Source organism: Tympanuchus pallidicinctus, unplaced genomic scaffold (genome assembly GCF_026119805.1).
Source record: "Tympanuchus pallidicinctus isolate F22 unplaced genomic scaffold, pur_lepc_1.0 scaffold7, whole genome shotgun sequence".
NCBI lineage: Eukaryota > Metazoa > Chordata > Aves > Galliformes > Phasianidae > Tympanuchus > Tympanuchus pallidicinctus.
Genome location: NW_026294791.1, coordinates 20103199 through 20130027, shown reverse-complemented (window position 1 = coordinate 20130027; position 26829 = coordinate 20103199). Strand labels below are relative to the sequence as shown.

General features: G+C 37.0%; 1 protein-coding gene across 1 annotated transcript; it reads right to left on the bottom strand.

The window, feature by feature from the left end:
• On the bottom strand, positions 1-26499 carry KIF14 (kinesin family member 14). The gene is made up of 30 exons (XM_052666592.1): positions 26445-26499; positions 24181-25355; positions 23032-23286; positions 22129-22216; positions 21254-21352; positions 19764-19816; positions 19197-19227; positions 18763-18882; positions 17797-17904; positions 17068-17186; positions 16138-16310; positions 15367-15514; positions 15202-15265; positions 14811-14995; positions 14202-14304; positions 13842-14002; positions 12886-13033; positions 12133-12285; positions 11664-11790; positions 10948-11041; positions 9947-10085; positions 8946-9046; positions 7325-7419; positions 6368-6589; positions 6034-6218; positions 5494-5652; positions 4355-4474; positions 3633-3707; positions 2914-3052; positions 1-2780 (listed from the first exon to the last, which is right to left on the bottom strand). The coding sequence occupies exons 2-30, from the start codon at positions 25266-25268 to the stop codon at positions 2386-2388; spliced, it is 4947 nt and encodes a 1648-aa protein (XP_052522552.1). The 5' UTR covers positions 25269-25355; positions 26445-26499; the 3' UTR covers positions 1-2385.
• Positions 26500-26829: the final 330 nt, after the last annotated feature.

Here is a 26829-nt window from a genome sequence, read left to right as displayed (position 1 = left end):
GAAGGTATCAAAAGCAACTTTATACAGAAGAAAACCAAAAAGGAATTTACATTTAAAGTTGTAAAAATAAGTTACAAATGATCTAGATTCATTCTCTACAGCATTAGCACAGATGTAAATGATTCAGAAAAATCAGTTACAGTACTTAAAAACCTCCAGCCAAATACAAAATTACACATTTCCAAAAGTACTTGTACATCAAGTTCCTCTTCACTCAAAAAAGTACAAAAACTGGATAACTCAATATACTTTGTTAGCCTCTGAAAAGTCTAATAAAGCTCTTGCAGTAAAAAAGCGATTAAGCAATACCACATCTCCACTGAGGAACACATTAGTGCATACAATAAATACATAATTTTGATGGTAGCACAGCACTGCAAGACGTTTTTGGACAAAGTAGTAAGGTACACTAGCTTTCAGATAATACATTACTAATTCAGCATGATTACATTTCCCTCCAAAGCAGAAAAGTGCAAAAATGCCAAATAACAGCCATTTTATTTTCAGAGAAAAAGCATGATTGACTCCCATCACTGTAGCCCATTCATAGAAAATAATTCTAAAAGCCTGAACTGTTCTAAAAGACCAACGTTCTCAAGATGCTGCACACTTTCCCTCACAGGTGAAGACGATAGGTATGAATATCTGGGTTCCAAGCTTTGATATCAAAGAAAATATTTATGTTTCAGATCCTAATTTTCTTAACACTATTGTAAGATGTGCTAAGCCCAGGTCTCCTGGAATCTAGTGTTAAAGAATGAATATTTTCTGTTAGTTTTCACTGGCTCTAACAAGCAGACTAAAGCTAAGTGGTTAAAGAATATCTATGGGGAAAAAGCAGAAGGAAGTAGCTGATTGGAAATGCCATTTTTCAGCCTAGCAGAGCTCCGTTGTTTGTAATGCTCCCCTCATTCTATAAGTAAAAGTGCAGGAAATAATCCACAAGAAGGGCTAAGATGTAAATCTGTTCCCCATTCTTTTAACAAACCACATCCCAGTAAAAGTCACAAAGGAATACAAAATACTGATGTATAACAAACACCCATGTTCTTTAAAATAGTTCCGAAAGTAGCACAGTTAAGTCCAGGCCAGAACACAACATACATTTCTAGAGAAATTATACCTCAGAATGAGGCAGAACGGTAAGCCAATCAAATATGGGATGAGAAAGCAGTCAATCATATTGTGCTCAATAGAGCACAATCTTCTAAAAATCAGTGATGTGGGTGAAACCCTTCTGCATTTATCAGTGGGAGTTCTGTTATATTTGTTATAAATCTAAGTTTCTGTTACAAATCTAAGTAACTCATGTATATGTATACATACACACACATACATATACATATACAGAGTCCCTTAGATTTACACAACACTTGTGAAGGAGGTAGACGTGCACGAATTCAGTCAGTTACTTTCTATCTTTGCCTCATTTTTCACTCTGTATGTGTGAAACTTGAACCTCATCTAGTCCTATGCCTGTAATACTCTTACGCTCTACTTTTACTTGTAAGTTGTGCAACACTCCACGGCCTCAAAGGATGACTTTACTAAATGCTATGCTTCTAGTTCGCTATGAATAACACTCAGACTGAGTTGAGCAAACATAACTTCTAGCAACACAACATGAACTTGCTTCAGAGTTGAAGACCATCATCACTGCTACTTCAAGACCAGATTTTTCAATAGACTACAATAAAATAAAGGATTTATAAAATACTTGACAATGCTATTTGATATCTCTTTCCCCTACATAAACAAGCACAAAAGTTTTTGGTTTTGTTTTTTTTTTTTTGTCTGCTTTTTAAATGAAGTTGGTATTTCAATCAGTGAAAGGCATAAAAAACACCTTCCAGCTGCTGTAGCCCTACTGGGTCATAATGCAGAGAAGAACAATGTTAAGAAAAAATAAAAATAGGTACCCGTATCATCTAACTTATTCCCAACTGCCCTTACTCCTAACTTTAGGCACCTAAGTTGAAGGCATAAAAGGAAAAGATGCAGTGTCCTAACATGTTTATACTGTTCCCTGTTTTTTCCCCCAACAGTTTTTAGTATCTTCACATCATATCAAGTTCTATTTCAGTGTTGTTTTCTTTGGTTGTTCATCGCTTTTTTCCCCCCAAACTTTTGCATTTAATTATTTATTATAAGCTTATTGAATAGAAAATTCCTTTTTTTATTAACACAAAAAAAACTATATTTTAAACTCTGTCTTAAATTTCTTTTTTTCCTTGGGAAATTCTAGGCACTTAATATCATACAACAAAGTTATTATTTTCATACTATTTACTAACCAATACTGCAGTATGTATTAGCATTCAGTAATATGTTACCTTCACTTCACGGAAAGAAAAAACATTTCCCTGAATTCTTGATAGCAGTATTTTATACCCACTCTATCACCCTATCAGGTGAGAGCTCCCCTGAAAGTGCAGGTGGTGACTGGAGTTTATATGCATGTTTTGGAACTCCCTTCTGTTTCCAAGAAAGTTCTGCTTCACCTGTTTCAACTCGTCTTCCTTCAGTCTCAGTAGTTTCTTTACAAGCAACCTGAGATCTCGGTTTTAGCTGTCCTTGTTCAAGTTCAAAACTCAAAATAAGTGAATCAACAAGACAGTCCAATTCATCTAAGTTCATAAACGGCATTGTTGTTTTCTGGAAAGGATTGTTTGCAGAAGCAGAAGACAATGCAAGTAAACTGAAATAATTGTTAAAATATCCAGCTATGATAGAAATCTCTCCCGCAAAGCTCCTGAGCTGGCTCGTATTTCTGAACGACCCTATGAGAAACAAAAACAGAATGAAAGGTAGTATTCCACAAGAAGAGACCAAGCAGCCTTCCTTCTCCTTACTATACAGATTGCCTTTAGTCTACAAGTTATGAGCTAGGTAGGTAATAATTCAGGTAAATACCTTGTAAGGTAGAAGAAACAATCTGATGCACTTCAGATAGACACCGCTCCAGTTCCACATATTTCGCAGCGATGTTAGTGCTTCTCTTTATTTCCTGAGATAGCCATTCTTCTTGTGCTAAGTGAGACTGTATTCTTTCCTGTATTAACAAACAGTAATTTAAAGAGACCCAAATACATGACAGCAATCCTTAATAGTTAATACACTGTTCCAGACTTAGTCACACAAAAGTAGACCACTGAAACAATGAATAAAAGGGATGTTAGATTACTGAAAAGCTCTGGGAAGAAGTCTTGACAGGAGGGAAAACAAACAAACAAGGTAACTAAAATCCCAAGACAGGCTTGGTTCTCAGAAGGTAGATTAAGTTATCTCTCCTAGCTTTTAATTCAAATAACCAGCAACAACAGCAATTAATTATTGCAGTAGTTACCCAGTTTCACTAAAATTACTGAACTTCAGGCCGTTAATGAACAAAGACAGAAGAATATATAAATCACCCTAGAAACAGTAAATAAAATCAAGCACTTTTAAATGGAAATGCAGTGGCCAGAAAAGCTGCAGTGTTCCAAACACAAGAATGCCCTTAAGGGAAGAAGTGGAATATGAAAGTTATGTAAGTATATGAAAAGTTATCTCTTTTGTTTGTTTGTTAAATGCACCTTTTTTAGTTTAAAATCCAATTTCAAAGCACAAACCTGGTGAAATATTTTACTTACCTTTCTGCAATGAGAGACATTACTTTCAAGGAATCTGGCCAAAGCCACAGCATTATCCTTAATTTGACTTTGAATCTACAAAGGAATATTACATAGTACATTTGAGTCAAGGCACAGGAGAAGTACAACAATATTTCAGAAGCAGAACAAACAGCACACCAATATGGATAATACTTAAAAGCAAAAGCAATGTTTTTTGCAACATAAGATGGAATTTTTTAAAAATAAAGTAGTTGACATTGTTCTCCACCAGTTAACATATCTGCAAAATTTCATGTAAGTTCTTAATATAGGAGAACCAAATGAGCAAACTTAAGTGTTCGTTAAAGAAAGGTTCTCCTATAACTATTATGCCACTGCCATTTTAAGCAGTGGTATAAGCTTTTAGCTCAAACTCTTGTGTTCTCTCTCTGACTTCACAGTAGCTGGAGACATTAGTTAAAACATTACTCAACCACAAAGCATACACAGGGCTCCTGCCAGTAAAAAATAACCTGCAGCAAGTTAACAGTGTGATTTGGAACGCAGTTTGTACAACTCCTTTTGCTAGAAACATGAAAAAAATTTCTGCAAGACTTCCATCTCTCTCATCTCATACTTCTGCTACTCAGTGTAAATTTATTCCACACAAGCTTTCCAGAAAGAACTACAGAAGAATAAAGCAATATGGTAAAGCATCTCTAAAAACACACCAGTAATTTCTAATTTTAATATTATCTCACCTCATTTTGTGGATATTGTTTCACTAGTTCTTTCTGCATCATTCTTGCTTTTTCTTGTACAGTGTTTGTAAGCAACTCCAGCCCTGAGCCTACTCCATCGTGAACAGCACGTATAAAGTCCTTGTAAAGCAAAGAGTGAAAACATGATTAAAGGAACACATATGGCCACGTGTAACACTGTAACACAAAGGAAAATGCAGCAATGACAGCAGAGTAGCAAAGTTCCTGGCTGCAGCAAGTGAGTATTTCCTCAAATTAAACAGCCATAGGAGCAGAAACTAAGGGGGAATCTGCTTACCCTTGGAAGGCCTCAGATATGAAGGGATCTCCAGCAAGATACCGTTGCCTCCACTGCCAACCCTGAAATGCTGTCTGGGAAGGGGTGGACCCCTTCCAGTCCACCCTTCGTGTGCACTTGAGTTTCCCTAAGATGGCCCTGCCTTATCACTTAGCTAAATTACTTAGCATTTCCACTACACCTTGGAAACAAAATGGACTTTCCATAATGGACTAGAAATACACTTGGTTTTTTTTGTTGTTTGTTTTTCTACGCAATTGTTCATTGCTGGCCTATTTGGCCAAGTGTGATTCTTGAACAACAGAGGCTCCTTTTAATTTTATTCAGATTTCTGAAAATTCAGTGCGTTATCAACAGAGACTCTTGATAAAAATATTGAACTTATTGAAATATGCCTACTTGTATGAACTCAGTGCAGATGCAATCCTGAAAGTATAGCATTCTTACTTGTGCATGAAAGTTGTACACACTTAAAAGTTCAGAGCTTCTTGATTGTATGATTTAGACATGTTTGGTAGTTTTGAATTTTATTTTTTTCTCTTCCAGTACTACAAGTATGAAAGTATACTCATCTTCATAAAAATGAAGTATTAGATGAACTCAAAACTTTATTCCATTTCTTAAGTTGTTTGATGTAACCATTAGACTTACAATCACAACTACTCAAAACAACTGTGAATGTCAACACTAAAATTACTTCATAATTAGGTCCTACGTTTTAAGATACTTCAGAGTAAAGAAAACAAGAACTCCTCAAAAGCTATTGTTTGGGACAAGCCTTCATGCTCAAGTATTTCTCATACTTACCTAGAAAGTCATTATTACTATTAAACTTTTTCACCTGTAAACTGACTGTAGAAATAGTGTTCTCTTCAAAAAAGGAAATATCAGTTCTCGTGAATACAGCCAGGTGTCCTATGCATTTCATCGTCTGTTTTACTGCTTCGTTGACTTTGCTCTGTGCTTCTGTTACCATTGAGGATATATCTGAAGAACATCCCTTAGAAATAAAAGTATGTCATTCATTGAAACTAGAAAGTATATGTTCAAAGAGCACACACTTTGTGTAGTGCAAGTTCGTAATGCCAAATAACTCATTGCATTTTCAGATTCATATCTTCCCACTTGCACCTGTTTCTCTACTGCAGATAGAAGCCAATATCTCATAACCTTAAAGAGACATGATATTATAATACTAAACACTTTTAATAGAATTAGCCTTCCAGCAGCTTGTAATGCTGTAACATGATGAAAAGCACAGCAGTGACAGCTAGACATTAGGCTGCTTTTAGCATATGTAGTTAACATTACTTTAATACACAGGATTTCTCTACACAGCAGCTGAGCCACATTCTCTTTTTTTCCAAAATGCCTACTTTACCTGCAACAGTAACTGTAAATAACCTCCCAAGTTCTTTACTTCCTGTTTTATTTCTTCATTAGTCTTCATAGATCCAATGCACTTCTGCACATTGTTAAGCCAAGTCTTGATCAGTACCACAAGCTGGTCAAAAGCAGAGGTAATTTTTATGCCGTACAAATGAGCATCATGGTCAAGAGAGATAACTACAAAAGAAATAGGACATTTTCAGAATATCTCCTCAACAAATGGAAGTAGGAATGTTTATTCTTCCCATCACCTCACATATGGTTGCACATCTGAAAGGCAATTCACCAGTAACTTTTATCTTAAAGGTTATGAAAGCCAGACTTACAATTTTTTTGACAGTCTTCATCTTGCTGCTCATAGGCTTTAGAAATGGCAGAAACTCCTGAAGAAATTGTAAACAAATTACTCAGGAGATGATCAGCAATGCTCTTTCCTCCTTCATGATTCTGTTCCAGTAAATCTAAAGCTGAACTTACAGCTTCTTTGCAAATTCCCGGAAGAAGAGAATCAAAAAAGTTTGGGCATATGCTGGATTTATTCTGTGCACCTGTACGGTATAAATTAAAATACATAGGCATGAAACTCCACAGAAATAAGCAGACAGAAAATCTAACCATTGTGCATTGTTTCTTTAGAAATGTTTAACTGCCAGACATGCAAGTTTAAAAAAAAAAAAAGTGTATACGCAATTCTGCACAATTTTTAGGATTAGTCAGTACAGATTCCACAGTGAAATTCTTTAACGTAAATCCAACTTTTTCAACAATGGAAAACATAGACAGAAAATGAAGAAAACAAGCCAACCTACAATAACTTCATAAGCACATTTGGAAGACTGAAGCATCTAGGGAAAAACAAGATTTATAAAACCCGACAAAGAGCCAGGGCAAACCTTAGCAGCTAAACGAACAGCAAAGATTCAAGCACATTCTCCAAACAACTGTACCAGCATTCAGCCACTGGCAGTTTGTTTCTTGAACTGTCATCATTCTCCCGTAAACCTCCAGTTAAGCATAGTAACATTGCAAGTAAAACTCTCATTAACAAAAAAAAACAACCCAAAAAAGCAGTTTCAAGTGGTGGTTAGAAGCTTTTATCCTAAGAAAGCATAACTATAGAAGCAAAGATCCACTGTTAACAGATTAGCATTCTGAGCATGGATACATTATGATCGGGACACTTTCCATTTTGTCCCCCATGATTATTGCAAGTTCATGCATTATACTAAGTAGTATTTCCAAGTTCTCAATATAAAGTGAACAGTGATCTGCCATACAAGTACCTGATATATAGGATGCTCGTGTGTTCTGCATTGGCTGCAACTTTATACCAGACAAACATCCAGAAATTCTCTTGTTCTTCATGAAACTCCTACTTCTGGAAAGGATGAGTGTCAATATATTAAAAACTTAAAGTATCTCACTCCTAGCTCTTACTGAAGGATCAGTGAATGTTAATATCCACCAGGCAATTGTGTGTGTATATATATATATATTTACATATACACACACTTTCAATTCGTTGAACTTGTTAACACAGAACCTGAGATAGACTGTCCTTCTTGCTCCCTTGCACTACACATAAGGAATGTCAAATCTTAGCTTAACACATGGAATTCTATTTCATTCACCAGTATGCATGACTGACACAAGTCAGCTGCTGACAATGCAGCAAGGAAGCCAGTTTCCCTTTGTTTTCTCATTCAGTTGTTTCTAGAGGCAGAATGAGAACAAGTACACTTCTGAGGTTCAAGAATACACACCTACAACATTAGGATACTATCCAGAAGCTTCAGACAAGGCAAAGTGTTCCAACATTATTTAATATTTAGACTAAAAAAAACGTTTATTCATGGTGTTCTTTTCAGACTTGTTTACTTGGAATGATCACCATTTTACCATCAGCTGAAGTGACCTGCTTTACAGCAAAATAACAATAATCAGCTGCAACCCACTTGCAGAGCTGTAAGGGAAGCATCAATTAGCATTCGTATTACAACCAACAATTTGCACAATTCTAGAATCACAAACACTGTTACAAGTCTGAAACTTCAAACACAAGGTTTTCAGATCAGCTGCAATTCATTTTTTAAAAATATTGCTGTTGTATTAAAGAGCCATGAGTAAAACCTGAACAACAATATATTTTGCTCCATACCAATACCTAAAAACTTGGTTCGCAAAGCCTCACACACGTTTTGGCTGAATGCACTTTTGGGTCTGGGGGAGCCTCTTTTCCCCTTATTTCTTGTCCATTTTGGAAAAATAAGGTAATGGGCAAATAGAAGATCTCACTAACATGGTGTATGGGAAAAGTAAGGATGGTAACAACAATTTAAGTTGTTGCCTATTCATGACAGCTTGTGCTACTAATTGAACATGCATTGTACCTTACATCAGGTTCTCCACAGGTTAATCAAAAATCCTATGCTAGAGGTAAATTGATCAATTTCTGGAGATGGCTCTGAGAAGATAATTAAGGACAGCTTTTATCATCAGCTGATTGTCAACCGTTACACACAAAGCCTGCTGGCACTGATTACTCATCCATTGCTTTGCACAAGCTCAGAAATACTACTGTTTCATCTTCCAAACTGCTTCAGTGAGAATGCAGTTCTTATTATTACATTGACAACACGTTGCATATTAAGACACATTTTGCAAGGGAGCACAGTAAAACGCAGTAAGATTTCACACTTAGTATTAACCTCCCCATTCCTCACATATGTTTTCTTTTACATTAATTTGGTTTTAATTTAATTTTTCATCTAATTCGTAGGTTTGGCATTATGATAATCTAAACCAAAAAAATATAAGTAAAAGATTGAGTGACACAGAGGTATAATTATGCAAAGTAACTTCTGATTTGTATTGAACAGCGGTGAAGGAATTCCAAATGATCACCTTCTTCCAGAAAGAGAAGAAACTGAGGCATCTGAAAGGTCAGGTTCCCACTCATCAGCAGGGTCATAAAATACATCAGCAGCTTTATTGCTATCATTACTCTGGGAAATATAGGAAACAGAGGAGAAGGAAGGTTAAGTAGAAACTGAGAGATAATAAAGCATACAATACCAGGATGAAGACATCATGCTTTGCTGTACAGCAGTAGATTTAATCACAGAATCACAGAATTGTGGGGGCTGGAAGGAACCTCCAGAGATGATTGAGTCCAATCCCCCTTAATGTCTTACTTTTTGTTAGGAAATGTGTAATTTAAAAAAATAACTAACTGACATTTAGGTTGAGATGCAAATTTTTAAAATGCAAAATGAAACAAGAGACATTTAGTGAAGACACTCTGCTGTTCAGCATCTTCAGATACAGGATACAGGAATACCAAGTAAAAATCTTCACAGCTCTCTCCATATGACAACATCTATTCAAATTCTGTGTATGTAATTCACACAAAAACAGATATAAAAATAAATTTGTAGTGGTTTTAGCCATATTTTTGCATTTGACACAACCTCTGCTTTTGTCAAGAGTCAAACAGGTTTTAGTAATAAACACAGTGTGCTCCTAGCACTGGAAATTTTTGCATCTCTCAGAACTACATTGTAAAGGAATGTTTTCTCTTCCATTGTTTTCTGGTTTTATTTTGTTATTTATTTTTTCCCTTTTGATCAAGGCAGGGAAAGATTTTAAGTATCTGATATACATATATCAAAAACCAAACATACATATACAACAAATTAGATAATATACACACACATATAGGTATATATTGAGGGTTTTGTGTGGGGCTTTTTTTTTTTTTTTTTTAAGATCACATAGCAAAAAAAAAAAAAAACAAAAACCCACAAACCCAAGACTCTCCTTATATGATTACTGTGATTACTGCAATATCTTCAACAAAATGTTACTGCTCATTAGTTAGTGGATTTGCTTAAGTTCTTACTGACCTCATAGAGTTCTTTCATAGCTGCTAGTTTGCATTCAAATTTCTCCAGGCTCCAGAAAGTTGCTATGCGCAGTTTGATGTTACGAACCTGTACTTGGACAGAAGACACCAATCCTGTTTTATCATCAATTTTGTCATGCCTGAGAATTTGAGGAAATAAGAAAAAAAATAAAGTAGTAAATATGAAGTACTTGTAGGTAGATCATACAGAGACCAAACATTTGATTACAAGCCCAGTAATAGTTTAGGACACCATGTTTCTTACAAAATACAAATATTAGTTTCCATTTTAAGTACATTTATATTTAAAAGAGAAAAAAAAAATCCTTGCAGTCATAACCCCATACTAATTCCTAGGTCTCAAGAAACTCAAAACCAAATATGTGCTATAAACTTTTGTTGCCAGAAACATCTGAAAGCCACAGTAAAACACCCACTCATCCCTACTATTGTAGCCATGTTTACTGCAGAGATTCTCCTGCACTGTATCTGCACTCCTGCTAAGGATATCTGGCCATTATACAGAAACAACTGGTCTCAAGTGCTCAATATCCACTGCATGCATGTCCTCAGGTTTTCACTTCAAACTACCCCTCTTGGGTTAAGTTTATAGGGCTACATCATAGTGGCTGACACACATGTCCTGGTTCAGTTTTGCCCCAAATTAGAATAATTTCCATTGAAAAAACATCTCCAAGATCAGAAGTTTCATCAAAATGAGTGATGTATTTCATGTGCCTTTGGACCTCTCTGATACGTGAGCTGAAACACGATGAACGAAGGCATCATTCACCCCCAAAGCATGCTTGATCCAAAATGAACTGCCTAACGTCAACGTAACTTGATTTCAAAGTAATACAACTAAGTTACACATTCCTCCAGAGCTAGGTGGGAAAAGTGATCTGTCATCTTCAGAAATCTGTTCAAAGAACATCAAATAGCTGATTGCACTTCTAGAATCCCCACCACATGCACTTATAACCAGCTCACTCAGACACTTACCTGTTAAAAATAGTGTTTTTCCCTAATTCACTACTAATGGTGTTGGCCTCTTTGATCATCACAGATAACTTCAAAGAATTCCAGTTAAGAGGAGCTAATAAAGAATAAAATGTTTAATAACATACACAATGATCAAGTAGTGTAATGCAACAACTTAAAGGTTTAAAACACAAAACAAAACCACACACGGCATCTTGTGTGGAATTTAACCATTTAGCTGCTCTGCATTTTCTCAGTAAGGAGGGGAGAGGAAAAAAAACAAAACTTCCCAAATAGACAACACTTGGGAAAAAACAGAAGAAAAATCAACCAAGAGAAAGGTATATGAAGAATAACAACTTCACATTAGATACTATAGATTAAGCTAATCTGATACAGGAGACTAAACAGAAGCAATTGTTACTCCAGTTTCTCCAGTGGATTAACTCCTAACTAGTTCAGCCAGACTGAGAAAGAAATCTTAAGTAATTGGGGTAAATATAGACTAGCTGGAAACCCACCAAACCACCCTGAGATTTTAGCACTGTCTTGGATCCACTGTTTCAGAAAAGTAAAGGATGGTAGCAGCCATAAGAGTCTTAATTTTCATGTTTGTTAAAAAACCATTAGAGGAAGAAAATCAGTTCGGGATCCACACACATTAAATGACTGTGCAAAACTGAGAAAACTGTGCAAAAGAGAAATCACTGCTCCTGCAACATTAAGTACATACTTACTATTCACAGTTCTATTCCCACTTGCACGATTCTTCTGAAGGTTTTGAATTTCTTCAGCAATCTTCTGTTTCTCATCTTCTAGAGCTTTAAGTATTTTTGCATGATGAATAGTATGATCTTCTAAAGCCTGAGGAAGAGAGAAAAAAAGATAGTATGAAACTCAGGAGTGCTTACTTATGTTTATACTTCGTTTTTCTGTTCTCACTGTAAGGACTTCTACAACAGAATCAAACGCATCTTCCACATCTGCCATCAGTATGAAACCTTTCATCTTCCATCTTTGGCAGGTTTCTTGTTTTGGTTAGATACTGAAATGTTTAAAAGAAATACAGAAATGAAAGAGAAGTAGCATAAAAAGCAAGCAATGAAATAGTAGTTGTTGCAGAAGTCAGACACATGAACACCAGTATAAAAAAGACTAATACTACATTTATTCTTAAGAGACCTTACTCTCTTGTTTTATAAATACCTGCTTAGTAGCTAGGGTCTCCATTTCCAAGCGCTTCTTGTTGAAGTGTAGTTCTAGCTCAAGATTTTGCTTTGCCTTCTCTAATTCCTGTATTTTACTTGCAGCCTTTTGATTGTTCAGTTCTTGCATTTCCTTCTTACGAGATTCTTCCCTCTAACATAATCAAGGACAGAGGGAAAGAGGTATGCCACTGCTAAAGTATTTCTGATCCGCTCCCTAAGCAGATATTAAGGTTTATTTTCACTTCAATACATTGAGAACAAGCAGCCCCTATGGAGAACAACACATACTAGAATAATACAACAACTTAGCTACAAAATTTTATTCTGTATGTCTTCTATGTTAGTTCATATACAAGTTACACTTCCATCAAATTTACACAGGATTATTTTGTTTCATGACTAATTACACATATTACAATCATAATGGATAGTTATATAATTATAATGTATTAAAAATTATATATAGCAAAATTTCTAGGATAATTCTGAAGAGAATACCTACTTAACTTCTTGAGTTAATAATCGTGACTTCATTTTTGTATTTATTTTCTAAATGAAGAATAAGGGTCAGAACTCCCTAAGATACTGTTACAGTATGCAAGACAAGAAGAGAAAAAAACAAACAAACAAAAAAAACCATAATATAACACACAACAAATACCTCCTGACATACTAATGTTTTTGTTTTACTACCTTCTGATTTACTCTGTTTTATTGGTAAGTTTTCTATAAAAACGCAGTGGCAACTTACCACCTCTGCTTCCAGTGACTTTATTTTGCTTTCATAAGCTTCTTTTTGTGATGTCAGTTCTTGTTGAACCATTTCTTTTGCGATTTGGACACTTTGCATCATTTCTTCCTTGGCTTTGAGTCGTGCTTCTTCAATTTCTGATTCAAGCCTAAAAGTACATATTTAGAATGCTGGCTTCAATCTCTTGCAGGCTGCATAGAGGTTAATCTTACCCACTTCTATTGTGACAGAAGGAATAATGCTAAATAGTCTCCAGTGTTAACAGTTAAGAAGTATTTTACAACTTCCATATTTTACCTAGGTATTTTTCATTTCATAGAGAAAACAGACACAGGGGGAAAGGGAAAAAGTATTTTACATTCTTCTTAACTTCCAGTTTTACTTCATTACATCTCGTTCAGAAAATTAAGAACTGTAACAGAAACTCACAAAATCATATTAAGATGTAGAAAAGTATATGTTAAGTCAATGCAACTTGCAGTTTAATAATTCCCAAGAAAGAAGCAACTAAGAATAAGGTGGCCTTTTCTCAAATTCTCCACCACCACAGTTGATCCAAGTTGTAACATCAATCTCATTTTTGTAGAATATTTGTTTTTCAGCCTGTCTGAAATCTCACAAGCAGGTTTCTGACATTATATATTTGGGGATACAGTGCAACTGAAGAGATACACTAATGTGGGGATCTCTGTAGTTTAACCTTTTCTACAGTAGTGGCCAGCATCCTCGGCAAGTGGACTAAACTGTGGTATCACCTCTTAAAAGTAAACATTCACTTCAGATACGCCTGGAAGTTGCGTTCCCATTACAAAACGAGTTAATAATAAACATTCCATTTTCCAGTTTTCACATAGACCAAAATAACGAGCAATCATAAGTTTCTTACCACTTCAAGCTACTCGAGAGTTGCAGTAACAACCGTGACTTAGTAAAAGGAAATAAAAGGAGGTACGCACTGTGCTCTCTGTGCAACAAGCAGCTCATTCTTCGCAAATTCAAAGTCTTTCGGACCATCGTGCAGAAGTGTAGTTCCACAGGACGGCCCTTTAATCTTCTGAACCTCTACTGGATGATTAAATCTGAAGTAATGATCTCCACCAAGGATCACTCGATCACCCTACAGGGGAGGAGAAAAAAAATTATACCATAACTTTTAGATTTACGGGCTTGAAACAGAGACGATAGGAGTAGAAATTGAGAAGAATTTAATTGCATCAGAGCCCTCTAAGAAAAACTGTACTCTGAAATTGGAATAGGAATACAGCTACAAAATCCACAGATGCATACATTCCTCTGTTATGAAGTCAGCTACTCACATGATGCAGAACTGTTGGGTTTACAATGCAGTTCCCATTTATGTATGTCTTAGCTTCTCTCAGTGGAATAATACTCACATGGCCGGCAGTATTTTTTATAACACTGAAAACAACAAACATTTGTTACATCAGTAGCTTACGTTAATTGCAATAGACTAAAAATCAATACTTTATACAGAGTCTTATTTTCCTTTTTCTGGATGCAAATTGTCTTTGTATTGTTTAGTTACAACATTACACAAACATTACACAGTGAGAATTGTAAAGGCATTTCACTAAGCATTAAGTTCAATGGGAAAGAATTATCATACTCAGAATCATTAGATCAGGACCTTGTGCAAGATTTTTACACGAATAGAATAGATTTCAATACATTAATAAAACATACAACAAAATTGAACTGCTTAGCTTAATACCTTACTAAGGAGAAATAGAAGCAAGCTTCCTTAATCAGTGAACACCGGAAAAATTATCTTCTGTAGTTAGAAAGCCATATTTTGCTACTGCCAGAAGGAAGAGCAACTCCAAAAGCAAAGCCAAGATCAAAAGTACTTCCTAATTTGGCATAGATAATAAAAGAAAAAAAAAACTTCAAAGAATACTACATACCAGTGATCATCAGCAATTAGTACGCCGGAAAGCTGGATGTCATGTTTTGAATTTGCTGTATACCTTCCAACTGTAGTTTCTCCTTCTTTAATCATATACAGCAGCACTTCAGAAAGCTGGGGATCTTCATTCAGATTGACAAGGTTTGGTAAACGATTGTCCATTTTGAATGCAATTCCTGCTTTCTAGATAAAAGATGTCAGCAAAAAAGACTATTTTATCTATCCCAATATCTACATCATTCTGTTAATAAAAAAAAAAAAAAACAGCATTGAGGAAAGCAAATCTTGAAAGTACTCTAATTCTTCTGCAACGATTGCTGATGTCATCTTTCCTGTATTATTTGCTATGTAAAGTGAAGGGTAAAGTGAAAGAAAAAAAAAAAACATACCTGTAATTCTTTTATATCTTCTAGCTTTCTTTTTTCTGCTTGCTCAAATTTCGCTTTCCAAGCCCTTAACATATTAAGGGAAAATATAACACTGCCTTAAGAACAAGTTTGAAGTATATAAATTTTACTATTTGCTATTTAAACACACGTTATTGACTACCTTACCTTTGCATTTCTGTCATGTCCCTTTCCTGCTGGTGCAATTTTATCCTCAGAGATGTTATTTCTTGCAAATAATGTCTGTATTTTTCAGGATCCCTGTTCTGAGCACTCTTCTGAGCTGCCTTCAGTTTTTCAATTTCAGCTCTCAGCTCTACATTAGGCAAACCAAAACCAAATAACAAAAAACTATAGATATGACAGAGTTTAGATACTTCAGAACAATACTAGAATATTCATCCCGATATCTTAAAGACAAGCAAAACATCTTTCCCTATTCCAGGTTCTCAATTGTAGCTAAAGAGATTGTTGTACCTTTGTATAACAAAAATTAAAACAACTGAAAACACACAGGAGAAAACCACCCACAACTCACAAAGCAGCATAATGTTAGGAAGAAAAATATATCCTAGTAGCCTAGTGAAGGGTTTATACACAAAAAGCAGAGAGGAAAATTATTTTTAAGATTACAGAGCAGTTGAATAGCATGTATTAAGAAAAACTGAACACAACCAATACTCAAAGGTGAGTGTTACTTTGGGGGCACACCAAACTGCTATTTATAAAAGTATCCCTATTTTAAAGAGTTCACGAAACTGAAAAACTTCCTCCAAGATGATGGTGTCTGACTTTCTAAACAAAATTGATTAGAAAACATTTGAAGAGTAAAGAAATCAGTGGTCAGTCAGCACAATTATTAGTATTCATGTCTCTCAAGGAGCAGTAAATTTAACAGAAATGAAAAAAGGTCTTAAAGACTGCAGATGTCAACCTCACCTCTGATTAACTTGGCATTCACATCTTCATTTACTTTAGCCACGTTGATAATTGAACATGCTTGTTTTGCATAGCGAAGAGTGCTGAGTGTTTCTTCTGTACTGCTGGCAGCTGGACTTATTGTGGCAATCATAGCAGTTTGTGAATTTCCACCAAGGCTTTCTTTTAATAACCTTTATTTGATGGGAAATTAGAAGTACATCATACAAAATACCTGTATCTTGCTACTTTGAAAGTAGTTAGAGTGTGATTGTCAGCTAACTTAGAACACAAAGGTCATATTGCTCTTTACTTGATTCAGAAGGCTAGTTTATTTCTCCCTGTATGCCATTTTGGTAAGCAAGTTTCAGATGTCTAAGCAGAAAGGAAAATTGCTCTGGGTGCAGTAACATACAAATTGCTCTAAGAGCAAGCCACATGTTCAAAGTTTTTTCTTTACCTGAACATTGCTTTGGAAATAGCACCATTATGGGGGAATAATTTTTCTGCTATGCCACCGAAGCACATGCCTCAGTTCAAATCATGTAAAACACTTCGTAGCAATCCTGTCACAATTAACACAAGCAGCATTACAGAACTCAAGGTTTTGATGCATGACAACATAACAAGAGAGTAATTAAAAAATAGACCATACAAAATGCAAAAGAGATACAGAATTACTTCAGTGGTAAGATGGACTAGGAGCAGCACCAAAGTGAGGATACAGTCTGAAAGATGTACTAACATCTTCTGTAACAAACACAGAGGAAGAGAGACAATAAGTGTACTAAGCCCCAAATCAGAGATTGAATAATTATACCTACCCAGCTCCTCCTATCAATCTACTTCCGCACAGAGGGAAAAGGAAGAAATACCTTCTGGAGGGAGAATTCACAACCCAAGAAAACCTTTTACTGCCACATAAAAAAAAAAAGCCTGGAGCATACATACCAAGTAAGGACAGATTCCCGGTAAGGAATGAAAGTTTTCTTCCCATTTCGTGACAGCTTGGAGAGTGCAGAAATGACTTTTCCAAGGGTTAACAGTGATTTATTAATACTCACACCCTCCTACACAAAGCAAAAATAAAAAAACTACAATTGTATTTGCTTGTGTGATGCTGTTGATTCTGTTGATTTACTCATGCTTATTTAATGTATGCTGTATCAAATGTCACCACTGATTAAAAAACAAGATGCAAAAGTACTCTTCTTCTTCTCTTGGAAATAAGAGACCCTGGTCTTTAATAGTCTTAAGAACTATTAACCTAACATAGGCAGGTTGACAAGTTGTCTCTTAATAGAAACTCTATTTATTTAAATTCCAAAAATGGCAAAGTCCCAACTGTGCAAAATCTGATTCACTAATTTGCAAGTCAGCTGCTCATGCTCATTCACTCACGCCTGTCAGAGGATCATTAGGCCTGCACAGCAAAGGGAGTGCTCTCCCGGGCAAGATCTGGCCTGCCATACAGCACAGTCAAAATACACTTTAAGGCTGCTTGCCATCATTGGCAAAATACTGTACAAAAAAAACTTATAAGCATAAGGGCTACATGTCCTTTTATGACAACTCTTGTCCAAAAGCCTTGGTAGAGGAGGATATTTCAGAGTTAAAGGTTAGAGGCACTCTTGTGAAGAAAATCTTTTTCCTCCCCACAGATATCAAGTTGTGATTTACCTTCAGCCTTTCTCCAGTGGTCTGAGCTGTAGAGCAGCATTCACTGCCAGCTAAATCAATTAGATTTACATGGCTGGTAAGCCTGTGATCACGTTGCTCTTCATCCACCTGGAAAAATTGGAGAACTTTATGTTTAACTCAATATAAAATATCTGAGGACAAGCAGAGATTGACCGAGTTTTTCACTTTATAACAAATAAATAAACCAAAAAACATTAACATTACTATTTACTTTTTGACAGAATACTTTCATGTACATCCCATTAAGGAGATTAAGTCCACACAATGAACCATAGCATCAAGAGTTTACATGTGCATAATTGCATAAGCAAAGAACTGCACAAAAACAGACATTTAAAACTACAGCTCAGTGCTCATGCTTGACTGTTGCCTCTATCATCTAAACAACCAGGGGGAAGATCTTAGGACTAGTCCTGATAGAAGAAAATCTAGTGTTGTGAAGAGTGAGCTGAAGGATAACAGGCCTTAAGTAATTGGGCAGAGGACAATTAAGGACAATTAAAGAACAAAAAGCCACACCCAAGTTACTTGTAAATGAGAAAACTGTCAGTCACTAGACTTCTGAGGAGCTCCACTTATTTTATCTCACTAAGTCAGTATTACCTCACTAAGTCAGGTTTTCTCTCTTAAGTACCTGTAAATCAAACAGGAAGTTGTAGTGCCTGTATCCCAGAGATGAAAGCATGATACAGGTGTCCTGAACTACTTAAAACCACTCCTAGATCTGTCAGTCTAGGCGTATTTATATGATTTCTATAAATACATACAAGCACAGAGATAACAGAACATACTCAAAGTATGTAAAAAAAACAAAAACAAAAACAATTTAACTATGTAGAAACCCATGTTAAAATGCACCCATTCATGTATACTTGCCCCATTTTCTAGGCAGCGCTCAAAACAATTTTCTACTATGCAAGTTGAACAGATAATTCAGAATAAAACACCCAGCAATACCTTGGTTTGTGTCATAACAAGAGTGAGGACAGAATGAGATCTAGAACTTTTGTCATTCATTACTGTAGCAGCTGTTGCTCTCTGCTTATTTCCCAGTTCAAGCCAACTCTGTAGGAGAAAAGAAATCAACTTTTTGGTGCACTCTGGGGAGTTAACTGCAGTTTAGAATATTTGCAAATCAAATTATTGACACAGATGATGGATCCATACGGGTGGAATCACAACTTCACTATATTAAGAGCATGATACTTGCTTGTATTTGTCTGCTCAGCTCCAAGGCACAGGTCTGGTGCTTGCTGTACTTTCACATCTGCTGAAACGTCAGAGTGCTGAGCAACCTGCAAACCTTTTTCTTCCCTTCCATGGAATTTTGCTTTCAGCAAAGGAATAAGGAAGTAGAAATACAACTGAACAACTCTTACCTGGATATCTGAGTAAGAACTGACAACATTCCTAAAGTGAGGAGGGGAAAAAATAAGATTTAGACTCGTCTTTCAACAATTTTACCTATTGTGTGCATTTTGAAATACTTCTTAAGTTAAGGAGAAAATACCAATACATCACAAAAGTTGCAGTTGTCCTGAGACTGCCATTGTTTCTAAGGACTGTAAAATAATTCTAATTGTATTATAGCCAATGGAAATACAGCAAGCCAAGCTAGACTGTGTGAAATTAAGATACTGTCTAATTCTCTGGTGAGCACAAAAACTTAGAATCTCAAGATAATAACACAGTATGCCAGGTCTATGCTGTGCATCTACTAAATCACAAATTGCTTAAGGTTGGAGGGGACCTCTGGAGGTCATCTGACCCACCCTCCTGCTCAAGGAGACCTCCAAGAACAAGCTGCACATCTAAACAGCTTTAGAAGATTGCCAAGGAGTGAGACTCCACAACCTCTTAGGGCAAACAGTGCCAGTGATGTCACTCACACAGTAAAGCAGCACTTTCTGATGTAGGAACTACTTCCGAGAATAGTTAAGACTTACACTGTTAGGTCTTCCACATATGGTCCTAACACTGGATGTTCTCTTACACGAAGCTGGAAAGAACATCAGAGGAAAAAAAAAACAACCTATTAAGTGTGCATTACTTGGAATTACCTTAGAAATAAGTAGCAGTTTCTGTACATGCTTAACACAAAGTCTCATGCTAGATTTTGTTGATTATCATCATCTACAACAATGTTTTCAGGATAATAGCAACAGCTGAGTGTATCTACCTGCAGAAGAAATCATAGCAGTTGCTCTAGATTATTGCTTACAGAGCTACCTCCAAGAATATTTGGATAAAACTACAAAATAACTACGATATCAAATTAGAGATTTATATTTAAAAAAAACCACCACCATTCATGCCGCAATATACATTTTCAACTTAAACAGCTTGGCTCAAAACCACAGACAAAACTCAGCTGAATGTACACCTGCTGTAAACCATACCAGGTAGTCTTTACACGTGACTAGTTGACAACAGTCTGTAGTTTTGGATAAATGACTTATTTCAACAGCAAGTCAAATACACTTTATCTTCTCTCCCAAACTAAAACTCACACTTTACAAACAAGATTTGGACAGTGCACTGCTCAATACTGCCAAGCACAGAAAGCAGGTGGTTTTTTTAGCAGGTGGATTTTTTTGTTGATGTTGTTTACTTTAGTTTTTTAATAAATCTAGTGTGATGAATTCCTTCTCTTCATCTCTTGTTCACAACAATTTCTTTAGCTTATCGTTTTACAAATTCTAGCACAGATATTAAAATGAGCTAAGCTAGTTTTCACTAACAATCCTTAACTAGTTACTTGATTACTGAATGCCCCCATCCACCCCCATTCCAGTTTCTTAAGAAATGAAACAAAAGTAAAACCATATAACAGCAACAACAAACAAAACAAAGGAACTTCCTGCCAGCCCTGGAACTCTAAGCAGTACATTACCCAGGGCAAAATACCTGCATGAAGTTCGCCATTTTTCCCTAAGCTTTTACACAATACTATTTTTCTATACCTGAGCAACATAAACACACAAAGGAAACTAAGTGGATAGGAATTCTCCCTTTGCAAATAATTTTTTTCCCCTTAATATACTACTGACCACAAATAGATACTGAAGATCAGTAGTGAACAAGCATCTCAGAAGAAAAACAATAAATAAATATTTTCAGAAGTGAATGGGCATGTCAATAGGATCAAGAACTAAGGAGAGTGCTGGCTCAAAACATGTTTTGAATGGTTTAGAAGCTGTTCTCAATGCTGTATATATTCATACATATACACATACATACACACAAAAGCCATTTATATGCCTTGCCACCGATCAAGTCATGCAAGCAAGGTTTTGTTTACCTTGAATCTTATTAGCTATCTGAAGCATTTAGATAACAAAGATAATCACTCATCCATTACACATGACCATTTACAAAAAAAAAAAACAACACTGTTTTGACATTGTGTATATACTTGTTTCTGAGGGTAACTTACTGGCTGTTTCTTCTGTCTGCTTTCAGCTTTGAAGACAAGGAGATCATGAATTTTCTCATTGTAAACTTCAAAATAGCTCATTTCAAGGTGATACAAGACCTAATAACAACAACAACAAGGTTCATTCATCTTGTCCAAGACACTTTTTCAAACGTTCTTTCTCCCTTGAAAACTAAAACAGATGATGAGATCCTGCTGTTCATTATGATTCTCAAAGCTTACCACTGCTACACCAATTCAAGAGAAACAGAACGTAACCCTTCTTTAAGGCACTATGGAAATGGTCACAACTGCTTACTAATCCACTGAACAAGATTTGATTTGGATAGGAATTCCAATCAAAAGGAACTGTGATCTCAATAAAAAAATCTCACCTTCTATTACAAAGCCCTCTCTGTCATACAGAGTTACGTACAAATAAAGGTCTATTCTCAAAACACAGAAGGAAACATTATTTACAACGAGATTTTTTAGAATGTTAACAATTCAGGTGGGGATAATTGAACTTTCCTTTAAGTAATTTCCCCAGGAATACTGAAGTAGAAAATCAGAATTGGAAAACTCCTCAAGCAGATTTCAGACTGCTGTGTGACAGCACTGAAAGATGAATTCACATGCTTTGAATTTTATTCTATGTTACATTTTTTTTAAACAACATTGTCACTAATGAAGCAAAACAAATGTTGATTTGGACTATTCAAAGAAATCTGCTAATCAGAGCTACTAGCAGAAAGATTTGTATCACCAATAAAATGTAGGCATCAATAAGCAGATAAACATGAGGGTATAAAGCAAAAGAATGAAACAGGTAAAGATACTGAACTGAACCACTCTACTCACAATTCTGCATAAGCTGAGCTGCATAATCATCCTACCTGTTGCTGGTCCATCTGTGCTATCCGAGTGAAAAGATCTTCACAAAGTCTTGGAATTATCCCCCGGTCTTCACCAAAGCCCATCATCCTGTAGTTATTACAAAATGTTAGTTTCATTTTCTAACTCCTTATAGCTAATTTTAATATTATTTGTACACATGGAATACAGAAAGGGTTGAAGGTAAGTGATTTTTTTTTTTTAATCTGAAAGCACAGGAAAAGAAAAAGAATACTATAAATAGGATAACAACTGCAATAGTACTGAGCATATCTTCTTCTAGGCCAAAGCAAGTAAATACTACAGGTACATTTTAAGATCCCACTTAAAAAGACAGTCATGCCTCTGTGAATGTTACATATCTACGATTAAGAGAATAGAAACATCACATGATGCTAAATTGGATAAAAACATTTCTGATCCTCAACTACACATTTAAAATTTTAAAACACTTCACCAGAATCATAAAGATCATGGAAATGGTTTTAATAGATGCGTGGCTGGGAAGAAAAAGCTTTCTAGGCATTCTAGTGAAAAATACACACAAAGTACATAAGCTTGGCTGTCAAAGCCCAAAATACTATTTGTCTGGGTTTATTGTGTGTAAAGTTGTGGGGTTTTTTGTTTGTTTGTTTTTTGTTTTGTTTTTGGTTTGGTTTTGGTTGTTTTTGTTTTTTTTTTGTTGGCTGGTTACAGTCAACATCAGATATACTGGGACAGTGTTACCTGTACTAAGTAACTAAGTAAGTAAATATTAATGCCTCTGTTTTATTCTTTTAAAATATGTGACAATATTTAATACATTTTAATAGCTAATCAATCTGTAGCACAATCTCTTTTCATACTTCACGTTGAATAGTAAGCAGCTGAATAGTAAGACTGTAAGAATTGTATTTAGGACTTACGTGTATGATTTTCCAGAGCCAGTCTGCCCATAAGCAAAAAGACAAGTGTTGTACCCCTCAAAAGCTCTTTCCAGTAGTGGCAATGCCAAAGTTTTGTAAATCATTTCTTGGCTTGCAAAGTTAGGATGACACTTGTCAAAAGACCAAAAAGAGAAGTCATAACTGAAGCTGTAGAGTTGGTTTGTGCTTGGATTTCGTACAGATGTCTCTGATCCGCTCATAGATACCACAGGGAGCAAGTTCTCATTTTTCTCTCTGAATGGAAGAACGAAAATAAATACAAAGATGAAAAAGTGTAAGCTACATTCCTTACATTAGCTTCTTCAGTCAATTTCATCATGAAAATAAAAAGATGGGCAATCATCAGTTAAAAAAAAAAATTAAAAGTATTCAAGCTCAAAATACTTCAAATAATGACTAGTTAAAGAACAGACTCAAGCTGCAATAAAACAAATTCAGCCTCTTAAAACCTTTACCTTGATGTAGAAATATTTGCTAATTTTGCTATGTATTAAACATTATTGAGCCTATGGAAAAATAAAAAACCAAAAAAACAAGACGGAAACCAATGTACACTGCTGTTGTTGTTCAACCCAATCAGCTCAGCTGGTGCTGAGCAGCTTTTCACATGCTCTCCCCTCCCAGCAGGATGGGGGAAGATGATAAAGCAAAGCAAAACAAAAAGAAACAATGAAGTAGAACACGTGGGTTGTGATAATAACATAATATGTATTTACAAACCAAGCGATGGACAACACAATTGCTCACCACTCACCAACCAGTGCCCAGCTACTCCCCAACAGCAGCTGCCCATCCAGCCAACCCCCCCTTAGTTTTTTCACACGACAACGAGTGGTATGGAACATCCCTTTGGCCAGCTTAAGCCCTGGTTCTGTTCCCTCCCATCTCCTGTGACCCTCAGCCCCTTGCTGGCAGGACAGCACCAGAAGCTGAGAAACTGAAACACCCTTGGCTCTGTGTTTTAGCAACCGATAAAACATTTGTGTTATCAACACTGGTTTACTCGTAAAGCCAAAACACAGCCTCATATCAGGTGCTGTGAAGACAATCAACTCTGTCCCAGCTGAAACCAGAAAAAAAAATATAGAAGTTATTAGGTAGCATCAGAGACAAGACTATGATACAAACCTACTACTGAAAGGCCGCACACGCACAGCTACGACGACTTTACTGTTTTCTACTTTGAAAATATCTTTCTCAATGCTGTTGCTTTCAGCTAGAATTTCAGCATTCTCGTCTGCTTTTGCACTTCTACCCACAGGAGGAGAGCTTGTTTTCTTTCCTGACACAGTTGGAAGATTGGCTGTTTGTTTACTTGAAGCAGATAGAGATGACTTAACCTGAAAAGTGCTGTTCTTTGGTGTAAGCTTAAATTCTTCTGTCCAAGCTTTTGTTGGCGTCCTTGGTCTTTCCAAGCTGTTATGCTTTAACTGTTGTAACCTTGGCTTTCTATCCATTCTTCTTATATCACCTTGTTCGTTCAGCTGCTCTCCTGATATCTGATTAACATATTTTGAGGTAGCTATTTGTTCTGATATTGGCACTTCTTTTTCAAGTTTTGCATCAGCAGTGCTTGTCCTACATTTTGAGTGCACACAGCCATTGTTTTCAACACTGCCAAACAAATCCTTGCTATTAGACTGATAACTCAACTTTGTAACTTGTTGACTCTCAGCTGACTTACAGCTTGGTTTAATATAACAGGTATCATTATTACTAATATCACATTGGAGTGCAATCTTATATTTTCCCTCAGGATCAAAGACTTTGTTTTCTGCACCAGACATGGTATTCCCATTAATTGTACTCTTTTCTACAGAGCCACTCTTCACACGCCTCTGCAGGGTAAGCCTTTTCTCCATTTGCTTATTCTCTGTGCCCTGGGGTGTATTTTTACCAGATTGTTCACTACTTGATGCCAAATTTTTGCTTGTTCTAGTTCTCCTCTGGAGCGTTAACCTGTCCTGAGGTTTCAGTGTAAGCGATGCATCATCCACATTTTTGCAGGCCGAAATCACATAGGTCCTATTTATTTCCTCAGACTTATTCTGGGAACACGACAGAAGACTGTCCTGGTCTTTTTCTGATACCTTTGATGTCAGTTGCTGCCCCAACATTTTGCTGCTGGCTAAGGCATTTTGTGAAGCTATCTTCTGTGAAGTGGTAGTACGTGGTACTTTATAGGTCTTGCTTACAGAAACTATGTGAACAGGCATTTTGTCTTCAGACAAGTTAACATTAGGACTACAGTAAATACAACTGCTTCCTAAAATATTATATTTAGTTGCTTCTTCTCACAGAACCTGGAAAAGATAAAGCAATAATTTTGTTATGTTTATGACAGATGTGAGTTATACTTCAGGGAACTGGCAGCTCCTCATATATACTTTATATACCTTATATATAAGTAAATGTATGTTCCCAGATATCAGTAACAATCAGCATCCTCTATTTTACATCCAGTACTTAAATACTAATTTATATTTGAGTGACTATTTTCACCAGCTATTTGACTCTTTTTATGGAGTTCTACCATTTGCTTCAGAAACATCAGAAGGAGCAGCATCAGTGCAAAGACCAAAGGGATTACTTAGTAACAAAGATGAGCACAGACATAATTTCAGGCGAGTCCCAAGGACTCCTAAGCAAAGGGAACATGAAGTCGTGCCTCCATCACTCAGAACTGCTCACACCTGTGGTGTTTGACAGATACCAACAGAACAACACCGTTAACAGCAGGACACTGCAAACAAAGCGGGTTCTACCGGGATTCTGATGCACAACATGAAAGTTAGTAACAAAATATGTTAACAAAGTTATTTCATACAAGATCTTATTTTAGACCACTCTATTCCATTCTCACACGGCAAAGGCACAAGACAACTAAGCCAAGGAATGAAAGAAAAGCGGTATGGCTATCGTCTTTTTCACATTACTCGTCTTAAAAGCAAGCAGACAACGAAACCACGCTTCTCCCGCAGAGCGGGAAGCCGTAGCCGCCCAGCCTCCACAGGAACACACCGTTACAGGTCCGCCATCACCACCCCCTGCGCACCTGTCAGCTGCTACCAAACTGCCGTGAAATGCCAACAAGAAATCCCCCGCCCTTCGATTCTTCCAGAATCGTATCGCCAGCAGGCAGAAAAAGCGAGCGGTCGGGGAAAAAAGGGATCTCTGGCGACGAGGAAGCGTCAGGCTAAGCGCTGCTCCAACGGCAGTTTCCTTTAACGCTGCACTTCACAGTTACAGCTTTCGGAGCGCGCTCCCTCAGCCCCCGAGCTGCGCCGGGACCGGCCGCCCCAGCAACGGCCCGTCCCCTGCGGGCAGCCTGAGGAAGACCCATCCCCGCTGCGACAGGAAGCCCCGGCCCTCCCCTCGGCCGCCCCGCTCACCCTCCGTCTCGCCTCCGCGCGCCCCGACCGCGGCTCGCGTCCTCCTCCCGCCCCGTTTGAATGTGCCGGGCCCGGGGGATTGGCTCGCGCCGGGAGCGGCGTCACGGAGGGGCGGGGCCGAGGCGGCCCGGAGCTTCCGCGCCGCCGCCGGCGGGGCCGGGCCGCGGAAAAGCACCGCGAGCGCCGCGCAGTGCGGGAGCCCCTCGCGCAGCACGGCGGCGGCACGAAGCCAGCCTGTGCCTCACAGCACCGGGACGCGGCGCGCAGGGGAGCGCCTCATCGTCTCGTGACGTCTCTACAGAAGCACAGCGGGCGCTCCCTGAAGGCTGAAAACGTTTTACGACACGTTTGCTGCGTAAATTTCTAAGTACTGCGTTTAGAAGCA